Below are 21802 nucleotides of genomic sequence, written 5' to 3'. Positions count from 1 at the left end.
AATTCGTCAGCTGAAACCGCTTTGCTGTGGCGCTCATTCAGCAGACGCTTTTTTAACCTACAAAAAAGTGTATTGTTTTTTCGTGGGAAATAGTGAAAAATTGTGAAATTCTGTGCTAAAAGAGTGAAAATTCCCCTAGAAAATAGTCATGGATTTCCTGGAGATGAATGATATTCAGGCGGAAATCAAAGGATGCCTGGTAAGTGTGGAAATTCCCCGTAAAAACGTCAAACTTGCATGGAAAATTTGCGCACTTTGAGCGTCTTATGATGGGTTCTTTTACTTTTCCCGCAGACTCCCGGCCGCTTGAAGATGACGGATCAGAATATTGTCTTTAAGAATAGCAAAACTGGAAAAGTTGAGCAGGTGAATGCGGCTGACATGGATTTTGTGAACTTTCAGAGATTCGTAGGGACGTACGGGATAAGGATTTTCATGAAGAACGGCACCCTCCATCGATTCACGGGCTTCAAGGAGAGCGACCAGGAGAAGATTGCCAATTTCTTCAAGACAAACTACGGCAAGGACATGCTGGAGAAGGAGTTGTCGGTTAAGGGATGGAATTGGGGGACAGTTCACTTCAATGGTTCCGTCCTGAGCTTCGATGTGGAGAGCAAGACGAGCTTTGAGATCCCACTGAATCTCGTGTCGCAATGCAACACAGGGAAGAATGAGGTGACACTGGAATTTCATCAGAATGACGATGCTCCAGTGAGTTTGATGGAGATGCGCTATCACATTCCCACGACGGAATCCAGTGAAATAGACCCCGTGGACGCCTTCTACCAGAATGTCATCAACAAGGCGTCCGTAATTTCCGTTTCCGGGGATGCAATTGCCATCTTCCGGGAGATTCACTGCCTCACACCACGTGGTCGGTACGATATAAAGATCTTCCAGACATTTTTCCAACTTCACGGAAAGACGTTCGACTACAAAATTCCCATGTCCACCGTACTGAGGCTCTTCCTGCTACCGCACAAGGATAACCGGCAAATGTTCTTTGTTCTCTCCTTGGATCCGCCAATCAAGCAAGGTCAAACAAGGTGGGTTATCAACAATAATTTGCAATGAATTCCTAAAGAAAATAATGAAAAACTTCCTTCCAGATACCACTACCTTGTGCTTCTCTTCCAAATGGAGGAAGAAACAAACATCGAGCTGCCCTTCTCGGAGGAAGACCTCAAAACAAAGTACGAGAATAAGCTCACAAAGGATCTATCAGGGCCTGTGTACGAAGTCATGGGGAAGATAATGAAGGTGCTAATTAATCGCAAACTCACCGGTCCCGGAACATTTGTTGGGCATTCCGGTACGCCTGCCATTAGTTGCTCCTTCAAGGCTGCTGCGGGGTACCTCTACCCCCTTGAGCGTGGCTTTATCTACGTCCACAAGCCCCCAATTCACATTCGCTTCGAGGAAATCTCTTCGGTTAACTTTGCCCGAAGCGGTGGATCAACGAGAAGCTTTGACTTTGAGATTGAACTCAAATCCGGCACTCAGCATACATTCAGCAGTATTGAGAAGGAGGAATACAACAAACTCTTTGAATTTATTGTCGCCAAGAAGATCCATGTGAAGAACACCGGGAAGAATGATAAGAACACGTACAAGGATGACTTTAGTGATTCGGACAATGAGAATGAACCCGATGCCTACTTGGCGCGGGTTAAGGCTGAAGCTCAGGAACGTGATGAGGGTGAAGATGATGATTTGTCCGATGAGGAGTCCACGGATGAGGATTTCAATCCCGTTGAACCGGAATCAGATGTTGCTGAAGAGTATGACAGCAATGCAGCGTCGGATTCGTCTGATTCGGAAGCAGGATCTGATGCAAGTGGGGAGAAGGAGAAGGAGAAGAAGAAAAAGAAGAAGGAGAAGGAGAAGAAGCGCGAGAAGAAACCAAGTAGCTCGTCGTCAAAGTCGAAGAAGAAGAAGGAGAGGGATGATGGAAAGCCCAAGAGAGCTGCCACGGCTTTCATGTTGTGGCTCAATGAGAATCGTGAGAAGATCAAGAAGGATAATCCGGGAATAACGGTGACGGAGATTGCCAAGAAAGGTGGTGAGATGTGGAAGGAATTGAAGGATAAATCGGTGAGTTTTTTCTTCTTGTTTTTGTGTTCTTCTTTGTCTGCCCACAGAATTCTTTTCAATTAAAATCCTTTCCTCAATTTCTAGATTTGGGAAGAGAAGGCCAACAAGGACAAGGAGAGGTACAATGAGGCAATGAAGAGCTACAAAGCCGAAGGGGGATCCAAGAAGAAGGAGAGCAGCAGCAGCAATGGAACAAAACGCAAGAAGGATGCATCGCCCAAGAAGAGCACCAGCATGAGTGGAAGTGGCTTCAAGAGTAAGGAGTACATCTCAGAAGAGGATTCCACGAGTGAATCTGAGTCGGAGAAGAAGAAAAAGCCCAAAAAGGACAAGAAGGAGGAGAAGGAGGCATCGTCGGACAATGAGAGTTCTGCCGCAGAGGAGAGTGATTGAATTCCCACGAAATTTCTTTAAAATTCTTAACTTAAGTTTTCTCTTTCATTGTATTCTGAAATCTCAATAAAAAGGAAATTTTCTTTGATAGAAATTAAGATTTTTCTTTACTTTCTAGAAGTTTTGAGATTTGTTTTATTGAATTTATTGTTTTAATTTTATTACTTTTTTTTACTCTTTTGAGACTTTTGAGAATCGAGAGAGGAGTTTTTGTGAGCTATTAATGAGATAAAAACGTGTAGGAGGCGCCTTGTATCCTTGTAAAAGATGATTTGTTCTGCATGAGCGCATGTGGAGTGAAATATGTTGCAAATAAAGGAATTTTCTGCCTCAAAAAGAATTGCAAAAAAAACACGAAAATCCCCTTTAAAACAAGGAAATTGAACAAGGAATTAAATTATTTATTTAATTCCAAAGGAAGAATGGTCTAAAACGCAACATTTTGTATTAAAATTAATGACAAAAACAATAAAATTCATAAAATAACAAATTCATTCAACTCCCATCGAAAAGATAAAATTCATTCAAGGTTTTCAATGGGAGAACATTTCAAAGTATTTACAAAGAAATTCCCATTTTCCCTTAATTTTCAATGCTTCCTTTTGAATAAACATTAATGGGCCTCCCTCGAGGTGACCTCCTGTAATTTTTCCCACCCCCGCGCGGCGTCAGGGGATGATTTTCCGGGGTAGCACATTCATATTTAGCGCCCAAATGCCCACCGCTAGGTTCGCATGGTCCCATGTAAAAAGTCCCGAAGCCCACACAAAACGTAATTTGTTCGAGCACTTTTGTTTTTTGTACTGACCAATGCAAAAGTAATGATGTGGAAAAATTGAAAAAAATAATTAAAAATTCTACCCCGAAGAAATAAATATGAAATTTTGTAGTTTTCTTAACAAATTTTCCCAATTTCCGCAGCCCATAAGGGCAATATGAGGGAGTGTTGGCTGCCAGGCGGCAGCACTTTCTATGCACCCATATACGTAGTATGAGCGTTCAGCGTGCCGATTGGCCCGAGACTTTCTTCATTGCCTTTTCCACTGTTCAAGTTGACTCGTAGTGCACAAGGAAATTTTTGTGGTGCGTTTTTCGTGAGCAAATATCAGCGGAAAATTATTCTGGTAAGTGAAAAATCCCCTTCCACAAATCAATTTGCAATACCTGTAGTACTTTTTTGTTGCAATTCTATCAAAATCTTTGGCGTATTTGAGGTAAAATTTCATTGAAAAACGTAATCACCTCTGGCGTGGGGTGCCCAGTGAAATGCTAAGGAAATGGCTGAATATTCCCTTGAAGCCAGCCAACTTGCATTTTCCCCAATTTCCCCCTGAAATACACAATGTTTCACGGGAAATTGCACATTTTCCCACTTTTCCCAGCAATCCCCGTCATTTTCCATCAATATTGCGTCGATTTTTCGTTTTCGTGATAAAAAAAAAATAAAAATGGCTAGTATGAAGCATCACTTGACTCGGGTATGCCATCAATAAATGAAAATTATTTTCTGCCCATACGGCGCATCGTAGCAAAATGTCGCGTTCTACGAAAATTCCCCAATATTCTGCTCTACAAAACTGCATACTTCCCTCCCGGGGGTCCCGTGGAAATTCAGGGCGGAATCCCTTTTCGCGCCAAAATTGCCATCGACCGGGTCAAACGCGATACATATTCTTCCCATATAGGCGGCCATTGCTTCTTTTTTGTTCGTCGTTCGAGCAGCTCTCTACACCGAAGCATTGCCAGAGTGAGAGAATACGAGCGGCTTGGTGATAGTTGCTGCGGTACATGGCAAAAAGTTTATTCCTCTTCAATGCTTTTGTTACGTTAATTCAATTTAAAAAATATAATCTTTCTGTTTCTATTGTTTTAAAAGACGACAGAAAAAATATAATTAACTTAAAAAATTCTTTAATTTTTTGATAAAGAATGTTTTTTTAGTTTAGTGCAGAAGAAAATGTGTTAGAAAGCTTCAGGATATGCTTGTGCTTTCTCTAGAAGTAATTTGTTTCGTTACGACGCTTAAAGAGCGTCCTAGGCTCGATTCAAGGAATTCAGAAAATTGATAGCTTTGTACGTCCTTCGTACTAAATTAACAAAAAAAATAGCAAAAGGTATTTTTAGAAAAAAGCAAAACAATTTTTTAAAACAAAGAAACTTAATATTATCTTCAAAAAAAAAAATGTAAATACAACATTACAAACAATTGCAATAGTACAACAATGGCATCCTAAAAAAAACAGCTCAAATATTCGTTGAACAAAAAAAATTGAATGGAAGTAAATTCTTTTATTTACCCAGATTTGCCCATAGTTTTTTTCATCATTGCTTATTCTTTTATTAAAATTATTCAAAAGTAATTTTTTGAACAATATCCTTTCAAGTTTGATGCAAGACATTATAAAAAATTCTTCTTTTAACCAAATTCATTAGATTTTTATAGAAATAAAACTTTTTTATAGAAATAATACCTACTTTTAATGACATTTTTATGCACTTATAATGTCAACAAAAAAATAAATGAAGTCTAATGAATACAGTACAATGGGAACATCAGAATCATCAACAATCTTTAAAAATATTAGAATCAATGTTAAACATTTAAGATTATTAAAAAAAATCATTTTGTTTTAGTATTTAAAGTAACCTTTATCTAATTTTCTGAGATAATAATGAGAGCATTTAATAACGACTTTTCTCTGAATTTTCTTAAGAAAAAAAATTATATAATTGTCAATTTTTTATATAGATATGTTGTTAGACCACGTTTGAAAAACAAAAAAAAATACGAATTTAGTAGACAAGGGGGAAAAGCAAAAGAAATTTTTAAAAATATAAACAAAAAGTGCACATGAAACTCATAACACGTGGTGCAATATGTTTGTCGTCTGTCTGTAAAATCCTTGGGTGTTAACAAAATTGCAAAAAGGCGTCTTATCTTGCTAAAATGGTCTGGCTTCTAATGACTTTAAGTTTGACCCAATTCTGGTTACTTCAGGTATTTTTGGGGTTTAATGCGTATTCCTAAATTGGCAGATAGATTATTAACAATAACTGCGATTTGAACAAAGTTTTCTACCGGTCTACTAAAATTTCAACAAAAGAATAAAACAGCATTAGAATAGATTTTTAACAAGTAAACGGAAAATCATTTTAAAAAATACCTTAATCACCTTTAGGTCATTCATAGACAAAAAAAAACAAAAGAATTACAGAGGGGTATCCCAATTTGGGCACAAAATACTTTTTTTCGTGTACCGCTGCATGTAAGCAAGGCAGCACCAGCAATATGAAGCCAAGCCGTGCGTGTGAATCGGCTACTCTACCTCCCAATACAGCTGCCTGCCTCTCTACACCATGGCACAGAGAGGAACGGCACATCAGCGGCGTTTTGGCTTTTCGTCGCCTCAGTAGCGGACCCTTTAGCAGGGGTCGCCCGCCAATGGTTTGATATTGGGCTGCTTGTTGGCTTCTCTCCTTGCCGGATTCTTCTTCCCATCGCACCAAATTGCGCCTGCGTTAATACCATATCAACATTTATAGTGTTGAAGAGCAGAGAACATTAACGAACTTCTCTGTGTGTTGTATCGCAGCTTGGGTGCCTTGCCTCTCGGTATATATACCAACCGATTCCCACAAAAGCTGAATCTCTGTGAGAGACAACGCAGAGTCAATTCAGGCAAGCAAGCAATGGGTGCCCAATCCACCAGGAGTCGTTAAATTGGCTACTTTTGCAAATTTATCATCACATTTTCCACCATTTTCCAAAGGGGCCAAAGAGTACCCTACCACGATGTAACAAAATTCTTTCCCTACGTTGCTCCCTAAGCGGAGGATTTTTATTTTTTGAATCTCAAACGACTTTCTATTGTCTCGGAGAGTTCACTGCTTGCCTTGAGGACTGGAGCTTGTTGCTTATCATAACGACGTATCGCAAAGAGAACTTATTCCATTCAAAAATTCAGAACTTGCAGAAATTCTTTTTAAAACAAACTAAAAAAATATAATTATAGAGCTTCAGGAGAATTTTGCTGATTTTTAAAAAGATAAAATCCTGTAGTTTATCTTTTTGAGCTTCTTTTGAATGTTTACAAATCAGCATATTTTCTTGTCTTGACGGTTGCTCAGATTTCAAATCAACAATCTCTGGTTGTTATTCTTTATCTTCTAGTTCTGTAATAATGGTTTTGGGAATATTTTGTCCAGTCAGTAATAAACCGGATATTGAATAATATTGATATTGAAAAACTTTAAGAAAGGGCTATTGACCTTTTTTTTCTATTTGGTCCACAACGTTGACAGAAGTAAGGAAGTAGGTCAAACTGACCTACTGGATGAGATTTAATTTTAACAGTTGTTTTATCATTTAGTTCTCATTTATTAAAAATTAAATAAACAATTTAATTCTGCAATTGACCTTTTATTTCCTGGTCTATAGAATTGAAGGTCATTCAAGAAGTAAAGAATGTGTTTTAGTGCTGATCTTTATGTCGGTGAGATCTTTATTATGAAATGATGTTCTTGTTTTTTAAATACCTTCATTTTTCGGCTAAATTCAAGTCTTTATCACACATTTTTATTTTATATATAGCAATGAGTCTGTATTTTAAATTTAATTTAAAAAAATAAATTTAATTTTTGGTTTTTAAATTTTTAATTAAATTAGAAACCTTTATCAAGTAAATACGATTTTTTAAAGTTTTAAACGACTGATATCTACTTTAAATGCAAAAAAGAATTTTTAAAAAGAGAAATAAAATATTTAAAAAGTATCAATTACAAAAAAAAAATAAATAAAAATTTGTAAATTGTTGCCCATTCATTCGAGCATAAATATATGCGAAAATACTTCTGCTGCTAAAAGGCAGAGAAAGAAAAGAATGGGTTTGTGCGCGTAGAAGAAAATGCTTGCTCTTGGTTGTGTCCAACTCTGGCTTTGCCAACTCACTTGTGCTGTGCCAAAGGGGGATTTGATCGCTGCGCTCCACCAGAAGGCAAAACATGCGAGAATCAGGGGGGAGACAAGACACCATCAAGGAGAGTATGATGAGAGAGTTGAAGAATTTTAACATCTTCCACTTTTGCTCTGCAATGGTGTGCTTCACCTCAAAAATTTTCTGTCTTTCTCCCGGTTTCGCATCATTATTTTTTTTCATATACAAACGGTCGTTCTTCCTTTCTGCAATGGTTCAGGCAGAGAAGAATCTCCATTGAGTGGGGAGAGAAGAGGAAGGAAAGGAAAGGAAATATCAGAATTTGGCTTTTAATGCAAACACGTATTTTTTTCTCCATTTCGGAGACAGAATCTGTATGAAAGTAATATTGGGCAAAGATGATGGCGTAAGGATAATCTTCATTCTTCTCGTTTATATAGACTTATTATATTTTCATGAATGGCCGAAAATGATGTCTGTGTGTCTCTTGGACTTTATTTATCGACCAAATTTACGGTGTTTGCGCGCAGCGTCACACCAAATCACACACCGATTTTATTTCACTCCGGCATCCCCCTTCCTTTCGCACATACACTACATTACGTACATTACCTCGCCTGGAAGTTACCCAACTGGGAATATATAGAATTGCTTTTGTTGCCAGGAGTGCAGCCAGGCAGGCAGCAGGGAAAAAGGATACGGGAGAAGCATATTCAAAAAAATAATCGAGACATATTTAACGGAAGGTTTTTAACAAGCCTCTCCCCTTACACTTTTAGTGGGTTTTTTTTATTGTCTAGAGGCAGAGTTTTGTTGCAATTTTCACAAGGACCTAACGCTTTTTTTTTAAATGTCTCAAAGAGAGAATTGAGGAATTGTGTAAGGATTTTTTTTCTTATTATTTAGTTAAAACAATTTAATAAAGGTTTAAGGCATAATCATAAGCTAAACTAGAGGGGTTATTATGGTGCAACCAGAAAATATTAACCAACACTTGGTTAACAACCAACACTTGGTTACTATAACCAAATGTTGGTATTATTTTGCATTCTTTTCCATGTTTTGTGAGGCGAACTCTTTTATGGTTGTGATTTTACGGGCGAATTAGACAAAACCATACATTTCAATGTCATCTATATAATAAAAAAGGATTTCGCGTCTACATAGCTATGCATTAATAGAATCAAGAATTTGTGAAAATTTTTTATTGTTTTTGGTAAATTTTGACCACAATATGTTTTTGAATGAAAGGAACATTAGACCATATTGAATTAGTTAGAGAATATTATAATTTTTTTCAAAGAAATGTTCTAACATTTTTTACATTTAAAAAAAATTGGGGTGAATAAGATTAGTTATTTGCACCATTTAAATGGTTTCTAAATTGATTATTTGAAAAATTTGCTAAAAAATTAGATAAGATGAGATGTAGAAAAAGGTTGAACGTTGAATCTGAAGAAGATTGGGTCCTTAATCCCTTAACTCCCTTAATCCTTTAACCCTTAAGGACCGATTAAAAGTTTTCGACCTATAGATCATATTTCAAAACGCCTAATTTTTTAAAATTATTCTGTTCACCCCATTTTACGGTATTCAAATAATTAAAAATTTATTAATTTTTATAATTTGTAATTTATTTCTTGTAATTTAGCAAAAAAAAATTTTTTTGGTGCATATGTTTTTGGAGTGTGGGACCCTAATTCGTGTTCATACCAAGTTTAAGCTCGATCTGATGACTTTTTAATTTTGATCGGTACATTGCTGTCTTAAAGAAGCACATCTAAAAACCCTCAACCATGGCCTAAAAAGCACTTGGTTATTGAAAAACCATGTTTTGGTAAAAATGGTTGGTTATATTGCACTATAATACGATTTTTCGAATTTTACCAAAAGATGGTTAAAATTGTTGGTTGGCGAGTTGGTTATGGCAACTTCTGGTTGAAGATTTTAAACTATCATTCCTTACCTAATAATAAAGAATGTATTCAAATTCTTTTCACTTTTAAATAGGATTAGTTCATTAATCTGGATGTCTTTAGCGACTCCAAACTTTTATTCCAAACACTATAATGAAAAAAAAACTTTAAAAACAACTCGCAAATTACCTTAAAATGTTTAATTTAATCGAAAAAGGTTTATTAGTTTTTTCTTCTCATTAAAAGTGCAACGAAATGAAGCGAAACGAACTTTGGGAAGTCGAGTTTTAGGTAAACAAGTCCATACGAAGAAAGAGCAATTGAGTTTGTGAAGACTCAATATTGTTTACTTAACGTTTTTCCCACAATTTTCAACGGATTTACATAAGCGGAAAAGTTCAATAAAAATTGTTTCAACAACTTTTTTAAATTAATAAAAATCGTTAAATAGTTAGCATTATTGGGGGAATCCTTTTAAAATTGCGATGGGAAAATTCTTTTAGTTTTCTAAAAATTTTAGAAAAGTGCACAAAGTTCAATTCTATTTCTAATCACTTTTTAAATTATGAATAATTAAGTTAGAACTGAATTCTTATTTATTTCCATATTAACAAAAACTTTTTAGTTGATTTTTAATTAGCTAGTTGACTAAATTTCAACATAGGTCTTGCTCCGAAAGTTTTTGTATGTTTAAATAACTCAAGTTTCGATTTATCTTCAAGAAAAAAAAAACTTTTAAAGTAAAATAAAATTTACATAGAAAATATAAAATTAGATTTTCAAGTTTTTGAAAAAGAATCTTTAAACGTTAGATTAGGTATCAAACGTCAGAAAAGGCATGTGATACGTTAAATTAGACGTCAAATATTATATAAAAAAAACTTCTAACGTTAAAAAATATATGTCAAATGATAGAATAATTGTCAATCGCTTCTTGGCCTATCAATTTCAAGCCTACAATTTCATGATATAAGATATAAATGTATTAAAATAAACTTCAATTGTTACAAAACGTCAAACGTTAGAATTTTACAAACAAAACCGGCTTAATACTTTAGTTTAATTTTTTTTTTATTTCAATTTGTTTTAGAACAATCATGTCTGACAAGCCGAAGCGTCCTCTGTCCGCCTACATGCTGTGGCTCAATGAGAACCGCGAACAGATCAAGAAGGATAACCCTGGAATCAAGGTTACCGAAATCGCGAAGAAGGGTGGTGAGATGTGGCGCAACATGAAGGACAAGACCGTAAGTTTATTATTTCTAAGTATTTTTTTTTTTTATTTTTAGTCTTTTAGTTTTTTTTTTTTTTTACTAAAAAATGGGATTTTCTTTTGAATTTGTGTTAATAAATAGGAGTGGGAGGGTAAGGCTGCTAAACAGAAGGATGAATACACAAAGCTCATCAAGGAGTACGAAGCTAATGGTGGATCAACTGAGACTGCTGGCAAGAAGCGCGGCAAGAGCTCAAAGAAACCCGCCAAGAAGAGCAAAAAGAAGGAGTCTGAGGATGAGGAATCCGGTGATGAGGAGAGCGATTAAACTGACACACTTCTCTGCCCTCCCAAAAAAAAAACAACTGGATCAATCTATTTTAATAATTTATTGACTAGGGGGCTTCTCGTATCAACTTTCTACCTTTTTTTTATTTAGATTCTAAAACTCATCCCAAAAACAAGATTTAATTAAATAATAAGTAAATACATTTTGAGAATTAAGTTACACACAAACACAATTAATTGTTCAAAAAAAAATAAGGAAGTTTCATGTGTATGTAAGTTGTGTCTGCCAAATTTTTTGATAAAGTATTGAAACGTCACGCAGAGAAGCCTCATTTTTCAAAACCACACTAAAGGATAATTCATTTTTTTTTAGAAGTAATATTTACCCCCTCCTTTTATAATGTAGTCTTTTTTTTGGAAAGATTCACGATCAACAAATTCATGGATAATCTCACCTTGTTAGTTTGTAGCGTCTCGTGTACAGAGTACAGATAGGAAAAAAATGCATTAAAAAAAGAAACATAATAAAATGAAGGTTTATCTATAAATTTGTTGTATCGAGTTTGGAAATTCTAGTATGAAGTACGTGTTCATTAAACAAAAAAAAATACATAGCTACAAAAGTAAATTTAAAATAAAAATAAATAAAAAAAACAGAAGAGTAAGATCCTACCTCTTTCGACTAAAAAAAAAGTAAAATTGAGAAGTAATAAATGTGTAAAAGCGTATTTTATGTTTTAACACACATTTTTCTCTAATTAGTATAAATATAATTATAAAAAAAAATAATTAAAAAAAAATGAAATAAACAGGACTTTCAAGATATTTGTGTAAAACGAAAGGTCAGGTAATTTATCTGTACCTGGTATTAGAATTTAGGATATAAATTTGTGTTTTTTTCTGTAATTTGTATAATTCATTTTTTTTTTAAAATAGATTTTAGTTCTCTTTTCTGCAATAAAAAATCATTCCCTCAAAACTTGGTGTTCCCTCGTCACACAACACACTTCAAGATAAAAAATCATCAGTAAATAGAACGGCACAGATTTTTCTTTGTATGAAATTGAATTAAATAAATGGAGATTTATTAAAATCTTGATTTTTTACATAATTTGAATTTTCTTTTAATCGAAGATAAACATTGACATTGTTGTTGACATTTGTGCCTCTTTTTAATTCAATTTTTGTAATTTTCCAAATAAGTAAGTTTTTCTGAGTTGGCTTTTGTATGCATGTAGGTGGGGAGAATTATTGTTTTTTTTTTAATTCTATATTTTTCTTCTAATAAAACTCCCCCAGCTCACTGAAGATGATGCAGAGCGCATCGAAAGCTTTGAGGCTAATCTTGGGATTTTCTTTATAAAAAATCTCTTTTCTGGCGCTCACCGGACGGAGAAAACTCCTTTTTATCTTCTAAACTTTACGCCAGACACACTAATTTTCTTTTAATCCTTTCGCGTTTTTTGGGTCATACGCTGACCCAAACATGAAACACATTTTATTTTTCCTATTATTTATGAAATTGATTGTTTATTAAAGTTAGAAATGCATCAAATTCACGCTAAAGAGGCCAAAGAAGACGTTCTGACTCAGAAAAATCCTCTAAAAGCATCTAGACAAGAAATATCGCGTTAAAAAGAGCTCATTTTTCACGTGGACGCGAAAGGGTTAAACTGCAGCTCTTTTGTCTATAAAAGGATGCTTTTCAGTTCTTTAGTCGAGGGCTATAACTTTTCGAAGATTGCACACCAATTCCCTTGATCGTAGTAGGATTTGATGACACGGATGTCCTGCACCTGACCACAGAGCTCCTCAAGTTCTCCCTCCTCGAAGACGTGATAAAATCTAAGGAAGGTTTTGTTGTTTTCCGTGCCATCTTTCAGCTTCCACGGCACCAGGATGTCACTGTGGAGGAACTGAGTTCTGTTTGTGTGCACCGGAAGTGGGAGCTTTTCATCCACAACTACCTCCTCGGCTGCTAGAGTCAATGGAGGAGCTTTAGATGATTTCTTATTTTGCCTCAAATAGCTGGATTTCCTTTTATCCGCCTCTTGATTCTTTGCCCAAACATAGATCAATCCTCGACCTGATTTCTCCAGAATCCTCGCCATCTCTTTCACAGCTTGCAGGCGTCGTTCTTTAGAAGCCAAATGATGGATGACGGCAATACTGATGCAGGCACTGACTGAGTTGTCTCGCACAGGAACAGCCAGGCAGTCACACAGGAAGGCATTCAGCTGTCGCTCCTGACAAACTCCCAGGAGAACTTCGCTCCGATCGCAGCCAATCTTGATGATGTCCTCCCGTGCAAGGAGATACTTTCCATTCCCACATCCAATGTCCACGAGAGATGATCCAGGAGGAAGACTGGAGATAAATTCAGCCACCTGTGGCCATGGGGAGTGTCTTGTTTCACTGAAATGCTGAGCGATCTCATTGTAAATCCGATGGACATTTTCCTTTTCAACTCTGGCTGCTATTGAGGATAATTCTAGGGATTCTTTTTGCTTCTGAACACATTGCTTCTTTGTATCGCAAAAAGCGGAGAAGCTGCAATCACATTCCCCACGACGAAGCTTCCGGAATGTGAATGAAATTCGAGTGGATCTCTGAAGGACCGTCAGTGAGGCATTGTCTTTCCTCCCAGGGATGATATCCATGCTCCTGGGTGTGATTCCGTGTGTCCAATTGTACCTACTCTCCCCGGTCATGAGTAAAAGTGATCGTCGAGGCAGGAAAATGCAGGAATTCTCACCGGAAGCACTTCGGAATTCCATTACAACATCACTGCCCAATGATAAAGAGACAATGGGACCCGCGAAGGGACTATGGGTATCACAGTGTGGTGGGATTCCTTGTCCAGGGGCGTACTTGTTCACCGTCATTTGATCAGGAGTTTCCCAATGAATTTCCGGATGCTTTTCCCGGAATCTTTTCCATAAAATGCTGCATTCTTCGGGAATTTTCTCCTCCAGGGGATTCTCCATGTCTACATCATTTGTTCCATAGCGAAATTCATACCCGTAATGCCTCACTTGACGATGTTTAAGCTCTCTTCCTGAACTTTGATTACTATCCTGCCACGTAATGCAGCCGATTAATCTCTCCTCTTCCTCTGCTGATATGAAATCTTCCACAACAACCAATCCTGGGGGGATTATATTTTCATCCCAGGGATTCTCCACCTTTGGGATATCCTTGCAGAAAGACAAGTACAGAACTCCCTGATTCTGAGCCAGCTTCCCTTTCCCATGGAGATGATTGAAGATCTTCTGGGAATCCTCAAGATTGCTGCAGGAGAGAAAGCAATAAGATTTTCCAGGAAGCATGGCAATTGCAGAGATAATCCCAATTCCCTCAGTTTCATTGAGGATACTCTCTGGACGCAATCCAGTGGCAAGACCGGCATTGCAGATGGCCAGATTCTGTGAAAGGAGGGAACCATGCTTTCTAACCTTTGCTGATGAATTTTTAAAAGTAATAAAAACCTTACCAATTCTACATTATCCGTCAATTTGATCCCTGTATCCTTTTCCACGAGACTTTGGCACCTTTTGGTTTTCCTCAGGATTTTTCTTTCCTCTCTGCTACTCATCCTGATTCCCGGAAGATCCTCAGAAGATTCGATTTTCACAAACTTCCAAAAAGTTTCTTTTTGTTTTATAAATTTTTAAGGTTCTCTCAGTGACTTTTCCTTCCCTTTTATACAATTTTTATCACTTCCGCAGATGTCCAGGAAACTCCAAAACCTCAAAATTAAAACATAAAAAATCTCATAAAAGTAAGAAGAAGAAGAAGTGTCAGTGAAAAATTTTTCTTTCAAGAGATTTTCCGTGATTACTTTTTCTCGAGAGTTTTTACCAAATTTTTGGTGAAAAATATTGAAAAGAATCTACGACAAAGGGCAGAAAAACTCTTCTAAATATTATGGAAATGTGAGTAATCCAGGAAATTCCGGATTTCCTAAGATGTCCTCGAAGTCCTAAAATTTTGGTGTTTTGAGAAGGAAAAAAAAGAGATTTTTCTTCTGAACTTTTCTTGAATTTTTGCAGATTATTGGATGAAGTGGAATCCCTGGAAGCAATTCTCATGGATGACGTGACCATTGTGAGGCATCCAGAAAGGTAAGAATAGCTTTAAGAAAGTAATAAACTTTTATAGAGGATTTTTCCGAGGGATAAAAATCAATAAATTCAGGCACGAAGTGATTTCGGGGAGATTTGCAACGGAAGTTCAGTGAGAAGGGGCTAATTGAGGGGATTTTGGGATGTTATGCTTGCAGTGGCTTCCCGGAGGTGATAGAGACAACTGTACTGCCAACAGTGGGTGGAGATGTGGATCGGCAGTACGTCTGCGTGACACTCCAAGTGATGCCAACTGAGGGTTATCCGGACACGAAGCCCCAGTTCAAACTGCGAAATCCACGTGGACTCTCCGATAGTAGTATCAATGCCATCGAGGAGGCGATGCGCAAGAAACTAGATGAATGCCTCGGGCAGCCGGTGGTGTTTGACCTAATTGAGATAATTCGGGAACATCTGACTGATAGCAATTTACCATCTGGGCAGTGTGTTGTGTGCTTGTTTGGCTTTCAGGAGGGGGATGAATTCACGAAAACACCGTGTTATCACTATCTCCACAGCTACTGTCTAGCACGGCACTTGAGTGCGTCGCGTCGCAACTACCAAGAGGAGTACGATAAGCTGCCGGGGTGGCAGAAGAAGCAGGCGAAACCCTATCAGGCCACCTGCCCTGTCTGCCGTGAGTCAATTAGTGATGACGTCGAGGAGCCGCTGGGCTGTGCTCAGCCCCCCATGGAGCTTGAGAATGCTCCACACTTCCAGCTGACAGATGAGATACGGGAGTTGCAGGCGAAGATGGCTGAATTGTTCCTGCGTCAGAAGATCCGTGGAGGGATCATTGACGTGGACGCCGATGAGGGGAATGTAATTTCCATTGATAACGACGACGAAGGCACCGAGGGGCACAAAACTTCCGACACCAGCCCCGATGAGCCACCAGCTGAGCAACCACAAACCCCAACGCGTAGGGGTCAGCAGAACTACCCACATCAACGTGGGATCACCCGCAGTAGTCATCAGCGGACGCATCACGGTGGGAATCATCACAGCTATCGACGCAACAATAGGAACCGACGCGCAGGACCTGGTAGAGATCAACCCTGTGGCTCACATCCTAGATGACATTGGCTCTCAAACCTCATCTGCGAAGGGCAAATCTGCTCATAGATTCCCCTGACCCTTCGCCTTTGTCTATCTGGAATATTTCCTGATTATAATCTTATGGTCTTGTGACGACACACACGAGGGCATCACATCTGTCTCCCTTTGTCTCTTGAGGACAACCACTCCTCCTCTCCAAATTCATTTCCCAGCTCAATCGATTTAGGAATCCTATTTAATTTCTCAACAAAAACCAAAAATATGTTCATAGATTTTATGTAACTCAATCTCTCTTTCTAGATATACATAATATTCCTAGATAGACAATCTTAAATGAGAATTAAATATACATTCCTAGTCAGCAAAAAAAGTGTACATTGTGTTAAAATTAAGATATTAATGGCAAAATGTATGATTTTATTTTACAAAATATTTATTTTTTCATATTTTTTTCTTTGTTTTATTTCTAATTTATTTATTTTTATTTTATTGGTTTTTGACGAATAATTTTAATTGAGTTTTGAATTTGGCGCCCTAAGTGTTAGTTCTCTGCGGTACTGTTTCCTGAAGAGAAAATGAGACGGATGCATTTCATCGCTATCCATCTCCCTCACACTTTCATTTTTTGCAATTTTCTTGGGTTTTCTGCTGAATTTTCCGGATAAATTGAGTTTTCCGGGCTTAAGGAAAGACATCGCGTCAATCGGCATAAAAAAACGGAAGATTAAAAATATAAATCTGGGAAAAAACACAAAAAATTGCTTCCCGACAAACCCGAAAAACATCCAGAACAGGCGCAGGGATCCACAAAGATGCCCTCTGCTGCAGGAAAAGTTGGAAAATTGCTTAGGAGCGAAGAAAATTGACTTTAAACACCATCGGCAAATGGTTTCGGTGCAGTACTCCAAATTTTCCGATGGCAATAAAAAAATCCGGCGAATTTCGCGCTCAAATTTTTACTGAAGCTCCCCGGGGCCCCCTAAGCCTCTGCAGAGAGGGTCCAAGTCCCAAAAAATGATTTTTTCCTTTAACCCTTGGAATGCGGAGCGGGGTCGTTGAACGACCCCAGCGCTATATTTCGTGTTATATCTCCATAAATATAAAAGATACCATTCCCATCTTTTGGAAATAAGTTCTTTGGTTATCTGAGGAGGTTGTGTAAAAATTTCAGCTCAATCCGACCACCACAAGAAAAGTTATTAAGGAAAATGTAGAAGAAGGGAATTCAAAAATTGGTGTAACGGTCATGCTGCGGAAAATTTTTTAGAGCATAAGCAACATAAAACATAATTAGAAGCATGTAAATGTGCAAAACAATAAAGAATATTCGAGAAATATTGCCATTTATCACGTTGCGGGAAGTGAGGGGAATGTGGGGAAGAGTGAAAAAAAAATTGCAGTTTCTTGGCAAATTTCTCAAAAAGAAATTGTGAAAAATGAGTGAAAAATGTTTTTCCCAAATATCTTCTTCTACGTGTTTTGTGGTGGAAAATTTGTGGTGCAGGGTGCAAGAGGACTATATAAGGAATCTATAGGCACTAACCCGACAACTCCAGGTTGTATAGTTTGGGAGATAATTGGCCTTCTTTTTGGGGTCGCTCAACGACCCCACCTTCGCATTCTACGTAACCTCCAAGGCCTCCGCATTCCAAAGGTTAAAAAAGTGAAAAACTTTCATCCTTTTAAATATTTCAGTAGAGTTTGAAAATTTCCTTTGAAACTTTCGGATAAAATTTCAAAGCTCCTGAAATCTAAATTGGCCCAATTTGTAAGCGTACCGCTCGTACTAAAAAAGTTTTGGTAATGAAGGTATCCAAATTGGGAGTAAATTGTGAGGAGTAGTTATTTTTTTTGCACTTTTCCCGGAAATTTGCCTAGTTTTTTGCCCAATATCCTGGTGGATAGGGTGGCTGAGTGTGTGCTTAGTGTGTTTGCGTGTGTGCTGAGAGAAAGATTTGAGGGAATTGTGTGAAAAGCTGTGGAAATCTAGTGACGCGGTTTATAACCTCACTTTTGTATTGATTGCCTTCTGCTTGGGATTTTGTATTGAGTTTTACAAAAGAATTATTACGAACCCCCTTTGAGAAGCTGCTTGTGTGAAGTAAGAACCCCCATAGAAACATGTCTATTGAGTTCCTGCAAGTGTCCGAGGAAGAGGGTGAGGAGCCGATTGAGTTGCCGGTGGAAGAGGATGGGACGCTACTGCTGTCAACATTGCAAGCACAGTTTCCGGGAACGTGCGGTCTCAAGTACCGCAATCCTGATTCGCGTGCCATCCGTGGGGTACGTCTCAATGAGGGACGACTCCATCCACCGATCCCTGAGAGTGGTTGGGGTTCTCAGGTGTACTTCTGCGTCTTCCCCAAAGGTGATAACCCATAATACGCATTTAGCATGCCATGCAATCCCTCCTAACCCTTTAGCCTTAACGTCTATTGCAGAAAACAAGAGGAAGAGCGATGATCACCTGGAGAACTCCACGGCAAAGACAAAGCGCATGGAAACGCGATTGCGGTGCACCGATCTCATTGTTCTCGGTTTACCGTGGAAGACAACAGAACAGAGTCTCCGGGAGTACTTTGAGTCATTCGGCGAAGTTTTAATGGCTCAAGTGAAGAAGGACATCAAGTCGGGGCAGTCGAAGGGATTCGGTTTTATACGCTTCGGTTCGTATGAGGCACAAATGCGTGTCCTGGCTCAGCGTCATCTCATTGACAATCGCTGGTGCGAGGTGAAGGTGCCAAATTCCAAGGAGGGAATGGTACAGCAGGTACCTTGCAAGGTGTTCGTTGGACGATGCTCCGAGGACCTCACGGCAGACGATTTGAGGGATTACTTCTCCAAATTCGGCGAAGTGACTGACGTTTTCATCCCAAAGCCCTTCCGTGCGTTTAGCTTTGTCACCTTTCTCGATCCGGAAGTTGCTCAGTCCCTCTGTGGGGAGGATCACATCATTAAGGGTGTATCAGTACGCGTGTCCAATGCAGCACCAAAGTCCGAACAGAATCGCAATCAAAATTACACATCAGGACCTCCGTCGCATCATCAACGTGGTTCCGGTAAGTCATTAAAAATCCTGACATAAACAGTAAATTCGTTATGAAAGCTTACTGGTCCCTTGTCAGACCACGTCCTCCCTGCTGGTTGTGACAAACCTTCATTTCCAGTGCCACCGGACCCGAGGAATCCCATAAGTCGACAGGAGAATATTTCCTACCCACAGAGTCGTGGCTACATGCCCAACCCGCCGATTCAGCACAACAACGGATGGAGCAATCAGAATCGCGGGAATTTGGACATGCCTAACCTACAGGCACTTGGAATTAATCCTCAAGGGCAGAATCCATCAAATCAAGGTCAAAATATTAATAATCCTCTTGGTAAATTTCTTTGCCAATTTCCTCAATATTTTCCCGGGAATCTCAAGTTTCTAATGCTTTTTCTTCTTTCTTCTTTTCCTCCCGTGTAGGTGTTGGATTGAACATTAATGCTCTTCCGATGAATCCGGCTCTTGTTGCTGCTGCCCTCAATCAGTGGAGTCTCATTGGGAATCTTCAGAATCAGAATCAAGAGCAGGGCTTTGGTGGCTCCGGTGGCCCCAATGCACAGCCTGGCTCATCCCAGGGTGGAAATTTCCTCTCGTGGATGTCTCAGGGTGGCGGCGGTGGTGGCGATGGTCAGCAAGTAAACAATGTAAGATAATATTCTTCTTATCTCTCTCTCAGCGTTCTTTCCTATTTGTAGTGGCATATTTGAGTTTTTGTACAGCAATGAAGCATTTTTCAAGGCATTCAGTTATTAAATTTCAAGCTTCATTCCTCTCATTCCACAGAAAATGCTCATAAATTATGCTTCTTTCAGCATAAAATCATATTTCTTCATGACATTTTGTTATTTTTTTACGATCTTTTTGACTTTTTTTTTCAAGAAAAAAATTATAAGTTGACGAATAAAAGTCAAGCAAAAGAGCTTTATGCCACAACATTTAACAAAGAGCGTTAATTATGCTTTTTCTTAAACATCTTTTTACAACATTTTAATGTAAAAATTTTCTTTGGGTGTGCTATTTCATGGCGTTGTTGGTTGATTGACGAAAAACAAATCAAAAAATCATCGTGTGAATGCAAAAATAGCAATTTCAGGGTGGAAATCAACCCTGGTCACGACAGCAAGGCGGTTCCGGACAACCTGGTCCAGACCACAAGCAGAATTTTCTCTAAGAACTCCCCCAAAAGTGTGTGGGTTGATGGACAAAATGGGGGGGCAAATGCGAATGAAAGTAAGCCTTTATTTTAATTTTATTTTAAATGAATGATTTTGAGACATTTGTCGATGTTCTTGTTTTTTGGGCATCATTTACTTTCTCAGTTATATTTTTCCTTTTCTCCTTCATTCTAGGATAATAAGCAAATTATGAGGAAATAATTTCGCTTTTTGACATTTTTTTTTAAAAAGAAGGGAGAAATTTTTACAAAGAAAAAAAAATGAGAATTTTCTCGGAAATTGTGGATAAAATAAAAATAAAAACATTGTTGATTTTATAGTGAGAGAGCGAGAAAGAGAGTTTGAAAGCGTACGAGCGAGAGAGAAACACACGCAAAGTTATCTAAATGATAGAGATAAGGGAAGGAAATGTGACTGTTGGCTCACGAGTTAGATGTTGGAAAATTTCTCTTAAATCTCTTTTATTTTTGCCTTATCATGATGAAAGGATAATTTGCAGCGAGAGGATGTGTGTTTTTCTTGGCGTTTTTTTTTTATTAGTTATAATTGAGAAAGGAACGTGTTTGTGGGAATAAAAGAGCATCTCTGTACATTTTTTTCATTCACTAATCAACAATGAGAGTGTGGTAGATTCAATCAATTTGTTTTTCAACACGTGAATTTTTTTCTCTTCAGAATTATGTTCTTTTTTTTTAAATTTAAAATACGAATATATATTTCTTTTTTGGGAGAGTTGCTACAATATAAATGAGTTTATTTGTTTGCAAGTGTTGTGAGTCTTTAGAAAAAAAAATTGATGATGATTGTAAACATAAATGCTGCGCTAAGGGAGAAAATTGTAAAAGAGGATTTGATTAGATGAGAAAAAAAACATAAAACAAAAGGAAAATGTGAGTTAATGATGGCAATTTTATAATTGATAAACAATATGCAACAAAAAATACTAATTAATAGCGAATAAGACAAAATCTTAAAAAAAATAAGTCATCTGCCTCCGTGTGGGGGAATGATTGTGTTTTTCATTGTAATTGAGACAGAGACAAAAAAAGGAAGAAATGAAAGATTTTCTTATGTGAGAAAATGATTTTTTTTTTCAAATATTGGGAGAGATTGATGTTAGAAGATATATTTTTTTCTTTTCATTTATAGTGAGATGACTATATGTATAATGTTTGATTTTTGATTTCAGTTTAAAGAGTGAAAAAACGAGGGATAAATTGATTTGTATAACGTGATATTATTGCAACAGAAATGTATGCTGAAATTATTGAACGAATGAATGGGATAGATCTGTTGTAATAATATTATGAATGACGAAGAAAAAAAAAACCTACAAATTTTATTCATAATTATTAATAAAATATTCTTGATGTCTGCACTTGAAAGAGGTGATTTTTCTTGATGAATGGTTTTCTTTTGGGCACATTAGAGTCTTTTTTTTCTTTCACATTTTATTTTTATTACACAGAAAAAACTGTTTTGCTTCCTTTTTCCACCCTCTCTGTACGAGTTTGTGATTAATTCCGATTCATTTATCACTTTTACCATCCTATTTAG

The 21802-nt window shown here is 37.5% G+C and overlaps 6 protein-coding genes across 17 annotated transcripts in view; 4 read left to right on the top strand and 2 right to left on the bottom strand.

Annotated features, from left to right (window-relative positions):
• The window catches only part of LOC129786104 (protein AAR2 homolog), a 211345-nt gene that overhangs the window by 8929 nt on the left and 180614 nt on the right, over positions 1 to 21802 (bottom strand). The window lies entirely within an intron of this gene.
• LOC129785998 (FACT complex subunit Ssrp1) lies at positions 24 to 2581 on the top strand. Its single transcript, XM_055820745.1, has 4 exons — positions 24 to 199; positions 295 to 1046; positions 1110 to 2094; positions 2179 to 2581. Exons 1-4 carry the CDS (start codon positions 149 to 151, stop codon positions 2485 to 2487), a joined length of 2097 nt encoding a protein of 698 aa, XP_055676720.1. The 5' UTR covers positions 24 to 148; the 3' UTR covers positions 2488 to 2581.
• LOC129786184 (high mobility group protein Z-like) lies at positions 3467 to 11931 on the top strand. Its single transcript, XM_055821034.1, has 3 exons — positions 3467 to 3611; positions 10428 to 10584; positions 10693 to 11931. Exons 2-3 carry the CDS (start codon positions 10435 to 10437, stop codon positions 10876 to 10878), a joined length of 336 nt encoding a protein of 111 aa, XP_055677009.1. The 5' UTR covers positions 3467 to 3611; positions 10428 to 10434; the 3' UTR covers positions 10879 to 11931.
• On the bottom strand, positions 11907 to 14604 carry LOC129786019 (alkylated DNA repair protein alkB homolog 8). Its single transcript, XM_055820777.1, has 2 exons — positions 14332 to 14604; positions 11907 to 14263 (listed from the first exon to the last, which is right to left on the bottom strand). Exons 1-2 carry the CDS (start codon positions 14431 to 14433, stop codon positions 12563 to 12565), a joined length of 1803 nt encoding a protein of 600 aa, XP_055676752.1. The 5' UTR covers positions 14434 to 14604; the 3' UTR covers positions 11907 to 12562.
• Positions 14646 to 16472, top strand: LOC129786123 (E3 ubiquitin-protein ligase RNF25). The gene is made up of 3 exons (XM_055820953.1): positions 14646 to 14773; positions 14891 to 14962; positions 15121 to 16472. The coding sequence occupies exons 1-3, from the start codon at positions 14766 to 14768 to the stop codon at positions 16040 to 16042; spliced, it is 1002 nt and encodes a 333-aa protein (XP_055676928.1). The 5' UTR covers positions 14646 to 14765; the 3' UTR covers positions 16043 to 16472.
• Positions 17811 to 21630, top strand: LOC129786075 (TAR DNA-binding protein 43-like). Of its 12 annotated transcripts, none has more exons than XR_008750093.1 (6): positions 17811 to 18389; positions 18463 to 19080; positions 19189 to 19401; positions 19491 to 19714; positions 20155 to 20300; positions 20420 to 21630. XR_008750093.1 is itself a non-coding variant. In XM_055820882.1 (5 exons), exons 1-5 carry the CDS (start codon positions 18143 to 18145, stop codon positions 20239 to 20241), a joined length of 1389 nt encoding a protein of 462 aa, XP_055676857.1. In that variant the 5' UTR covers positions 17811 to 18142; the 3' UTR covers positions 20242 to 21630. The 12 variants fall into 12 exon arrangements, 5 of the variants coding, with proteins under 5 accessions (XP_055676857.1, XP_055676858.1, XP_055676856.1 ...); XR_008750090.1 differs by having other exon boundaries at positions 19147 to 19401; XR_008750094.1 differs by having other exon boundaries at positions 18445 to 19080; positions 19189 to 19377.

Source organism: Lutzomyia longipalpis, chromosome 1, assembly GCF_024334085.1.
Source record: "Lutzomyia longipalpis isolate SR_M1_2022 chromosome 1, ASM2433408v1".
Taxonomy (NCBI): Eukaryota; Metazoa; Arthropoda; class Insecta; order Diptera; family Psychodidae; genus Lutzomyia; species Lutzomyia longipalpis.
The sequence above is the reverse complement of the archived record's forward strand: the minus strand, read 5'-3'. Positions and strand labels throughout refer to the sequence as shown.

Excerpts from the sequence above, each read along its gene's own strand:
- LOC129786075 (XM_055820879.1), top strand. The coding sequence starts at position 18,143 with ATGTCTATTGAGTTCCTGCAAGTGTCCGAGGAAGAGGGTGAGGAGCCG. Across the intron at positions 19,402-19,490 it reads AAATATTAATAATCCTCTTG|GTGTTGGATTGAACATTAAT; the intron begins GTAAATTTCTTT and ends CCTCCCGTGTAG. Across the intron at positions 19,715-20,154 it reads ATGGTCAGCAAGTAAACAAT|CAATTTCAGGGTGGAAATCA; the intron begins GTAAGATAATAT and ends ATGCAAAAATAG.
- LOC129786123 (XM_055820953.1), top strand. Across the intron at positions 14,963-15,120 it reads ATTGTGAGGCATCCAGAAAG|TGGCTTCCCGGAGGTGATAG; the intron begins GTAAGAATAGCT and ends TTATGCTTGCAG.
- LOC129785998 (XM_055820745.1), top strand. The coding sequence starts at position 149 with ATGGATTTCCTGGAGATGAATGATATTCAGGCGGAAATCAAAGGATGC. Across the intron at positions 1,047-1,109 it reads ATCAAGCAAGGTCAAACAAG|ATACCACTACCTTGTGCTTC; the intron begins GTGGGTTATCAA and ends ACTTCCTTCCAG. Across the intron at positions 2,095-2,178 it reads AGGAATTGAAGGATAAATCG|ATTTGGGAAGAGAAGGCCAA; the intron begins GTGAGTTTTTTC and ends CTCAATTTCTAG.
- LOC129786019 (XM_055820777.1), bottom strand. The coding sequence starts at position 14,433 with ATGAGTAGCAGAGAGGAAAGAAAAATCCTGAGGAAAACCAAAAGGTGC. Across the intron at positions 14,264-14,331 it reads TGACGGATAATGTAGAATTG|AATCTGGCCATCTGCAATGC; the intron begins GTAAGGTTTTTA and ends CTCCTTTCACAG.
- LOC129786184 (XM_055821034.1), top strand. The coding sequence starts at position 10,435 with ATGTCTGACAAGCCGAAGCGTCCTCTGTCCGCCTACATGCTGTGGCTC. Across the intron at positions 10,585-10,692 it reads GCAACATGAAGGACAAGACC|GAGTGGGAGGGTAAGGCTGC; the intron begins GTAAGTTTATTA and ends GTTAATAAATAG.